General features: G+C 54.5%; 1 protein-coding gene across 1 annotated transcript in view; it reads right to left on the bottom strand.

Moving 5' to 3' along the window:
* Window positions 1-597: 597 nt before the first annotated feature.
* Window positions 598-8,984, bottom strand: part of TRMT1 (tRNA methyltransferase 1 homolog (S. cerevisiae)) — a 9,220-nt gene continuing 833 nt past the window's right edge. Inside the window, exons 4-17 of the mRNA XM_010855447.1 lie at window positions 8,369-8,523; window positions 8,005-8,192; window positions 6,177-6,292; window positions 5,976-6,088; window positions 3,906-4,054; window positions 3,614-3,700; window positions 3,457-3,526; window positions 3,233-3,367; window positions 3,064-3,149; window positions 2,612-2,720; window positions 2,451-2,527; window positions 1,187-1,306; window positions 967-1,096; window positions 598-771 (exon numbers count right to left, since the gene is read on the bottom strand). Coding sequence (XP_010853749.1) covers window positions 622-771; window positions 967-1,096; window positions 1,187-1,306; window positions 2,451-2,527; window positions 2,612-2,720; window positions 3,064-3,149; window positions 3,233-3,367; window positions 3,457-3,526; window positions 3,614-3,700; window positions 3,906-4,054; window positions 5,976-6,088; window positions 6,177-6,292; window positions 8,005-8,192; window positions 8,369-8,523 — 1,685 coding nt within the window. The 3' untranslated portion in view covers window positions 598-621. The remainder of the gene's footprint in view (window positions 772-966; window positions 1,097-1,186; window positions 1,307-2,450; window positions 2,528-2,611; window positions 2,721-3,063; window positions 3,150-3,232; window positions 3,368-3,456; window positions 3,527-3,613; window positions 3,701-3,905; window positions 4,055-5,975; window positions 6,089-6,176; window positions 6,293-8,004; window positions 8,193-8,368; window positions 8,524-8,984) is intronic.

Genomic DNA, 8,984 nt, shown 5'->3' with positions numbered 1-8,984 from the left:
TGCCGGTGCAGGAGACGCAGGTTCCATCCCTGGGTCAGGAAGATCCCCTAGAGAAGGAAATGGCAACCCACTCCACTATTCTTGCCTGGAGAATCCCATGGACAGAGGAGCCCGGTGGGCTATAGTCCAAGGGGTTGCAGAAGAGTTGGACCCAATTTAGGGACTACACAAACAAAAGCGCCTTGCAGGCAACCGTTAACTCCCTACCTCCCTAATACAGACAGAACACTCCAGTCAGAAACACTTGACAATACCTCATCAGGCAGGGACCAACATACCAGATGCACAGAGCTCACCAAGGGGGTTAAAACAGATGGACAGAGGGACTTCCCTGGTGGTCCAGTGGCTAAGGCTCTGAGCTCCCAGTGCAGGGCGCCCCAGTTTGAGATCCCTGGTCAAGGAACTAGATCTTGCATGCCACAACTAAGACCCAGTGCAGCCAAATAAATAAAACATTTAAACTAAATAAAATCAATAAAACAGATGGGCAGAGAAACAGCCCTCAGACAAGGAGCTAAAGAGATGAACAGAGCCCCTTAGGTAGATGGACAGAGAAACCCCAGGCAGCCTCCCCATTCAGACAAATGACAGTCAGGGGAAAGTGAAAAGGTCTTTATTAGCTCACTCTGTGCCTGGACCAGTTGCAGCCCCAGGCTCAGCGGGGTTCTGACTGGGGGCCTCTGGACAGTCAGTGGGGGTGGCTTCAGCAGTGGCCTTAGGTGAGGGGGGGCTATGCGAGTAGCAGCACTGGCCCCCCTGTTGACAGGTGCCCTGGTAGGAAGACAATGGGTGTGAATGAACCCCGTTCTGGAGCACAGCAGCCTCCTCTGGGTTCCTTCCCTGGATAGGGAGCTCACTCCCACCCACTTGACTGGTCCCACCTCCCCCCGCCCTGCTGGCCCATTGGCCCAGTCCTGTAGCTGGGAGAACCCATGGGTGCTTCGGTTGGGGGGTGGTTTGGTTCACCTCCTTGAATCTCTTGCAGGGAAATGTCTTGAGCCAGGCAGCCCGCTCAGCTGGGTCTTCCACCGGCTCTTTTCGCTTATTTTGGAGCAGCCTACGTCTCTCTTCCACAGTTTCTCCTGCTGCCTTGCCTCTGTGTAGGGAGACGAGGGGAGGCTCCATCGGCCTTTGTGCCCACTCCCCCCAGCTAAGCCCCACCTTCATTCACCCAACTCTCGCTCACCCTGGCCGGGCACGGGGCCGGGGACCCCAGTTGGCCTCAGGGTTGGCCTGGAAGCGCTTGAGTCCTCGCTGGCGGGAGCTGGGGTTGGCATCATCCCGGATGGTGAAGTTGGCCTGCAGCCTGGGGAAATGGGAGTGGGGGTTGAAAGGCATCTGCCAGGCGGCTGGGCACACACCACCTAGGCTGCCTGCCCACGTCGGTGCAGCTCGATGGACCTTGGGAAAACTGTGTCTGCAGGTGCAGGGCTTCTATCATTTATTTAATAAACATTTATTGAGTGCCTACAGTGGGCCTCAAATCTGCTGCCAGTAAAGCTGACATTCTAATGCCTAAGACAGACGAGCAAGGAGGCAAGTCAGAAATCAGACAGCTGGCCTTCCTTGGTGCTCCAGGGGTTAAGAACTCGCCTGCCCATGCAGGGGACAGGGTTCAATCCCTGGTCTGGGAAGATCCCACATGCCATGAAGCAACTAAGCCTGTATGCTGCAACTGCTGAGCCCACACGCTACAACTACGAAGCCTGTGCGCCTAGAGCCGCAACAGGAAAGGCCACCACGAGAAGAAGCCCGAGCAGCGCGACTAGGGAGTAGCCCCCACTCACTCCAACTAGAAAATGCCCATGCACAGCAATGAAGACCCCACACAGCCAAAAATAATAAAGGAAGAAACTAGCAAATTATATTGTGTGAGGACATAAGGGAGCAGGGTAGAGCAACGGGGAGTCTGGGAAGGAGTGCGGTGAGAACAGGGCAACAGGGACACAGGAAGAAAGTTTGGGAAGAGCCGTGGGGGAGCCTAAGGACAGCACTCTAGGCAGAAGGAACTGCCATGCAGAGGTTGCGCCTGCCAAGTTTGAGTGAGGAGGCCAGGGTGCAGGAGCGGAGGTAGGAGGGCCAAATGAGAGCAGGGAAGTGATGGGAAGACAGTACAGGGCCTGCAGACAGAACTGTTTCCACTGGGTCAGGTGGGAGCCACAGAGGGTTCTGAGGAGAGGAGGGCCGGGATCTGACTTGTGCTCACAGGTGCCCTCTGGCTGCTGTCCAGGGAACAGCTCATGATGGGGAGGAGCTGGGGGACCAGGGGGATGGGGACTGCATTGGTTCAGATGAGCAGAACTGGGGCCAGAAGAGGGAGAGGACAGAAGGGGGTGGGAGAGAGTAGATGGACTCCAGATCTCACTTGAAAAATGAGCATGTGTCTATGAGGGGAAGTGTCCGGGTCGTCTACTCCCCGAGCCCGTAGGCAGCCGTAACCATGCCCGTACCTGGGCTCCACGCTGAGAATGCGGAAGGCCGGGCTGCTCTCTGACAGGCGCTCCCGTTTCACTGGACACTCCTTCTCCTGGGAGGCAAAGGTCAGAGGTCAGGGCACTGGCACTGACCACCCCCTGCCTCCCCGATCCCACCTGGTCAGGCCAGGCCTCACCCAGCACCGCATGATGTCCCAGAGGGTCGAGGAGGGAGCGTCTGTCTTCACAGCATTCTTACAGGCATGGGAGAGGGAGACCCGGAAGCCAGCGTGGAGGAGGGCCGACCTGGGGACCAGGAGGGATGGTGAGGGGGAAGGCTGGACCCCGAAGTCAGTGCTGACCCATGTGTGGGGGTGTGAGCCTAGTTTCATGGACTCGTATGGCTGTATATCTACCGGTGACTGCAATGCCTGCATGATGCCAGCCATCCTAACAGCAAGATCCTAACATCCCCCTGGCCAGGGCTCATGGCTTCTAAGAACTGGTCTAAGCCCTCGTGCATGAGAAGCCCTAGACCTGCATTATGTTTGATCTCTACTTTCCAGGGGACTCTGGCCCAAGAGGGGCCCAACTCGCCCAAGGGCACCCAGGGGTTCCGGCACAGGCTCCAGCCCAGGCCCAGCCTCACCGCAGCTGCAGGAGGCTGGGTGTGTTGCAGTGGATGGTGCTGCTCAGCTGGTCCAGCGTATAGTAGAGAGGCACGTCCGGGAGCTCCTGTAGCAGGACCATGGGATAGGTGTGGGGCCCATCAAGGATGGATGGCTGCCCCACTTCTGGTCACAGGCCCCGGTCCCCACCTCCGTGATGACACTCAGCACTCCTCGGATCCGCTCTGCGGTGTGGAAGCGGCCAGGGTTGGCGCTCACAGCCTCGAGGACACGGCCCACGAATTCCAGGTCATGGAGGGGCTCTGCCCACATGGGGCCACCAAGCTGCGAACACACAGGGACCAGATGAGCAGGAACCAAGAATGCCAGGCCCTCCGCCTTCAAATGCTCCCCCCAGACCTGCCTTGCCCCACCTGGTGTCGCTGCCCACAGTGCTCGCACTCAGGGGCCACGGGGGGGCCGCAGGCTGCAGAGAACTTGAGCCTGCTCAAAGAGGGGTAAGGTTGGGCGGGGTGGCAACCTTGGCTGGGTTGTCCCCTTCCCCTTCCTCCCCAGCTCACCCTTGCTCACCGGCCACCGGAGGCTGCTGATGCTTTGCCAAGACGCTGCAGGTGGAAGGCCCCGCAGCCCACGCACTGGAACACCAGCGCCTGCTTGCTGTGGGGGACAAGGGCAGCCGCCAGTTCCTAGCATGGTCACCATATCCCAGCTCCTCCTTCAGCCTGACTGGACTCCCTTTGGGACCCCCCCCCCAACATTTCCCCAAGGCAGGACCATGTCCCCCAACTCCTGCCCACCAACCAACCCTGGGAAAGATCCTCTTGCCTCTTTCCATCCATCACCCTTCTTTGCCCCAGACTACCTGGCTGAGGCCTTGACCTTGGCCTGACCAGTGAAGACACGAACAAAAACCCGTACATAGAAGTCAGCGCTGATGCTGAGCAGTGGCACCACAAAGCGCTGGTAGCAGTTGGCACGGAGATCCAGGCTGTGCAGGACAGTCCTCAGGGCCTGGTGTGGGGGATGGGTGCCAGCCATCAGCCCGGCCCCTGCCGCCACCTTCCCTACACGGAGCCACGCCAGGGGCTCACAGGTACAGAGGCAGGACCGGCTTGTCGGGTTCTGAGCCCAGCGCTGAGTGACCCTTGGCAAGGGAGAGCCTCAGCTTCCCCATCTGTAAAATCACACCAGTCTGTCTCTTTCTGGCCCTACTGGGGACACTAAACGATTAAGGAAAGAAAGCGTGTGTACGTGCTAAGTTGCTTCAGTCATTCTTGACTCTTTTTGTTACCCTATGGACTAGCCCACCAGGCTCCTCTGTCCATGGGACTCTCCAGGCAAGAATACTGGAGTGGGTTGCCATGCCTTTCTCTAGGGGATCTTCTGGACCCAGGGATCAAACCCAAGCCTCCTGTGGCTCCTGTATGGCAGGTAGATTCTTTACCACTGAATCACCAGAGAAGCCCAAGGAAACAAAGCACAGACCGGTTAACCAAATGGCTTCCAGTTAACATTGCATGTATGCCCCATGCTGGGTGATGTGGCCCAAGGCTGCAGTGAGGCTCTGACTCAGCAAGGAGGTAGCACTTCCCTGAGCTGACTAGCAGGGCTCCTAAAGACCAAGGACAAGAGCCCTCCTTTTCCAGCCCCCTGACATAGCCAGCCTTGCCTTCTTGAATCTCCACAGCAACTCCATGGGCTCTGGGCCAACATCACACCCATTTCACAGATGCAAAAATGGAGGCCCGGAAAAGGTGAAGTCACTTGTCCAAAGCCACCAGCAAAACTAGGACCTGAATTCAGAGCCAAACACAAAACTGGAAAAACTGCCTTTAAAAAAGAATGCTAGACCACTGGAGTTCCCCAGTGGTCTAACATTTAGGGCTTTCACTGCTGCGGCCGAAGTTTCAATCCCTGGTCTGGGAAGCAAGATCCTGCAAGGCACAAGGCATGGCCAAAAAAAAAAACAAAACTGCAGTTGTTGAAATAGAGAATACTAGAAAGAATAATGTGGAAGTTTCCTGGTGGTCCAGTGGCTAAGACTCCACACGCCCAATGCAGGGGGACCAGGTTCCATCCCTGGTCAAGGAACTAGATCCCACATGCCGAAACTAAGACCAGTGCAGCCAAATTAATAAAAAAAAAAAAAATTTTTTTTTTTTTAAAAGGAGAAAAAGAAGAATGTAATCACCCACTCTTATCCTAGGAAAAACTCCCCCCTCCCCAACCAATTTGCAGCCATGCATGCTCTCAGGAATTATGCTGGTTAAAAAACATGCATGTCAGGACTTCCCTAGTGTCCTAAAGCTAAGACTAAGGCTAAGACTCCACGTTTCCAGTGCAGGGGGCCTGGGTTCAATCCCTGGTGGGGGAACTAGATCCCACATGCAGCAACTAAGAATTCACATGCCTCAAGTAAGCAACTAAGACCTGGCACAGCTAAATACATAAATAAAAATAATTTTTTTTAAAGATAATAATAAAAGAAATAACGTGCTTGTCGGGATTCCCAGGTGGCTCAGTGGTAAAGGATCCAACTGCCAAGGCAAGAGACATGGATTCCATCCCCAATTCAGGAAGATCCCACATGCCTTGGAGCAAACAAACCTGTGCGCAACAACTAGCGAGCCTGTGCTCTAGAGCCTGGCAGCTACAACTACAGAGCCCATGAGCTCTAGAGCCCATGCTCCGCTGTAAGAGAAGACGGTGCACCGCAACTAGGGAGTAGCTGCCGGCTTGCTGCCACTAGAGAAAAGCCTGTGCAGCAATGAAACCCCAACACAGCCAATAAATAAATAAAAATAAATAAACTTCATATATATAAAAAAAGAACACGTTTGTGGTCAACGTCTGGGGATGGATCTGGCTCTGGCTGCCTGGAGGAAGCTGAGCAGGTCTGGGGGGCGGGGAGGTGAGCCCGGAGGCCTCTCACCATCTCGTGGCAGGCCCGGCTCTTGAGGGCCATGGCCCCGTATTTGCTGTAGCAGGTCTCCCCGCTGTTCCCCGCCAGGACCGCCATATCTGTGCAGGTGACGCACAGCAGCCCTGTGGGGAGGGATGGAGCAGTGAAGACTCGGTAACGCCCCAAGCCCTACTCCGTTTGTTCGGATCCCCCGCAGCAGGAGGGCCTCACCTCCTTCACTCACAGCCTGCACGGCCGCATCCAGGAAAGAGGCGGGGCTGCCGTAAGGGTCGAGGTCGATGACGTCAAACCTCTCCGACGCCTTCTGGTGCTGGTACATCAGCATCCTGGGAGCAAGGAGGCAGATCTTCAGCCCGCTGCCCCAGGGACCCCTCCACAGCCTCACACTCACGCCATGTGATGATTTGGGCCTGGACTTGGGGGCCAGCTGCCCAGGTTTAGATTCTGGCTCAGCCACTTGCTAACTGTATTAACTTTTCCTCCTTGGATCTGCTACTCATCTAACAATGGCAATAATAATAGCCAATACTGAGACTCCCCTCGTGGTCCAGTGGTTTGGACTCCATGCTTTCACTGCAGGGCCCAAGGGTTTGATGCCTGGTCAGGGAACTAAGATCCCACCTGCGGAATGGTGTGGCCAAAAAAAAAAAAACAAAAAAACTAGTCAATACTGATGTAGAACATATATGTGTGTGCATGCTCAGTTGTATCCGACTCCTGGTGACCCCATGGACTGTAGCCCACCAGACTCCTCTGTCCGTGGGATTCTCCAGGCAAGAATACTGGAGTGGGTTGCCATTTCCTCCTCCAGGGGATCTTCCCAACCCAGGGATCACACCCAAGTCTCCTGCATTGGCAGGCAGGTTCTTTACCCCTGAGCCACCTGGGAAGCCCGTAGCACATATATAATTGACACCATTTCAGGCAGTTTATAGACGTATTAATTCAAGAATCTTCCACAGATTTGAAACTATTGTTGTTCTCTGCAGGTGAGAAAATGCAAATCCTATTGACCAAGTTATTTGTAACAGGAACCCTCCCTCCCTTCCTCCACCCTTTATACCCTGGATTTCCCCACTCCCTCCAGCATTTCTCACCGCTACACAGTTTACTTATTTGTCATCATCTGTGCTTCCTATTAGATTCTAATATGGTCAGAAAACCATGTAGGATCTTAGTTCCCCAACCAAGGATGGAACCTGAGCCCCTGCAGTGGAAGCAAAAAGTCTTAACCACTGGACGGCCCAGGAAGTCCCCAGCAAATATTTTTAATTCATTTATTTTCTGTAAGGGGTCAGGTAGTAAATATTTTAGGACCACATGTGGTCCGTCACATATTCTTCTTTTTCTAAACCTTTAAAAATGGAAGAGACATTCTTAGATAGCAGGCCATTAAGAAAAACACACACACACAAAAACAGGCTGTGGGCCTGGCAGGCTGTAGTTTGCTGATCCCTGCATTATCAACTCCACAAGGTCAGGGGTTTTATCTGTATTGTTTACCGACGCAGTCCTGACAGTAAGAATGGTGACGAGCACTGGATATACACTGGTTCACTTGACTGAATAAAAGTGCAAGAAGATGGGACTTCCCTGGTGGTCCAGTGGCTAAGACTCCACGCTCACAAACGCAGGGGGCCCGGTTTCCATCCCGATTGATCAGGGAACTAGATTCTACATGCCACAACTAAGAGTTCGCATGTCACAATGGAGATGGAGAATCCTGGGTGCCACAACTATGACCCAGGGCAGCCAAACAAATAAATAAAAATAAATAAATAGTTTTTAAAAGTGCAGGAAGTTAAGTCTGAAATGGAGTCCATAATGGTATTTATATCCACCTGTGAGCACAAACTATACAAGTATAATCAATACACCAACCCCTATAAAACTACTGTCCTTGTTTCACAGACAAGGAAACAGGCTCAGAGAGGCTACAGCCACTCTCTCAAGATCACGAAGCAAGAATATGACACAGCCAGGATGTGACCCCAGGTGACTTTGTTCCAGTGGCCAGCACTCTATGCCCAGCACCTACCGGGCATCTGCCTGGCTGGGCTGTACCAGGTGGGCCACTTCGTTGAGCTGCACATTACGGCGCATAAGATCCACAGCTCGGGCAGAGGCGTCATTGGCAACCACGGATCGGAGACCAGGCACCTCTCGAGCAAAGCGAATGGAACGTAAGCCGGAGGCTGCCAGGCCTTCCAGCACTCGCAGGCCTTCCTGTTGGAGTAAGCAGAGCCCCATTCACATCCACACCGCCATCCTGTGCTGGATCCCCCACCCCTCAAGGAGCCCCCACCGCCCCCCACCTCCTCTAGCCCGCCCCCTCCAGGATTCTTCCTTCCTTCATCACCCACTAGACTCCAGGGTTGCTGCCTCCTATGTTCAGGCCCCACCTCACAGATCTCCCCCACGGCGGCTGTTCGAGGCTGGTCTTCCAGGGCCAGGTTTGCACCCTCTTTCAGTTCAGCCTTGTCCTCCTTTGGCTCTGACAAGTCCACGACCACCTTTTGCACATCCTTCTCACCTGGCACCTTGACTGCAGCCACCCAGAAGCACAAGTCAGGGGATATCAAAGTGCCCTCTGAGAAACCTCCCCCGACTCTTCAGTATGTGCTTCCCAGGTGGCTCAGCAGCAAAGAATCCACCTGCAATGCAGGAGACGCAAGGGATAAAGGTTCAATCCCTGGGTGGGGAAGATCCCCTGGAGGAGGAAATGGCAACCTACTCCAGTATTCTTGCCTGGGAAATCCCATGGACAGAGGAGCCTGGACAGTCCATGGGGTGGCAAAGAGTTGGACACGACTGAGCAACTGAGCATGCACGAACTCTTCGGTATACAGAAGATGCAGGGAAGAAAATCGTCCCTGGAGACAGGCTAAGGAGCTGAGCCCAGGACCTGCTATATAAGGCTGGAGCCTTTCTGCAAGGTCAGGGACAGAAGGGGCGGGGCACCGAGAGAGCTGTGTGTGATACCCCGGCCCATCAGGAGCCTGGACCTTCACTCACTCT

The sequence above is a fragment of the Bison bison genome, unplaced genomic scaffold, assembly GCF_000754665.1.
Source record: "Bison bison bison isolate TAMUID 2011002044 unplaced genomic scaffold, Bison_UMD1.0 scf7180017864365, whole genome shotgun sequence".
Lineage (NCBI taxonomy): Eukaryota > Metazoa > Chordata > Mammalia > Artiodactyla > Bovidae > Bison > Bison bison.
Note: the sequence above shows the minus strand (reverse complement) of the source record. Positions and strands in the feature narration are given on the sequence as shown.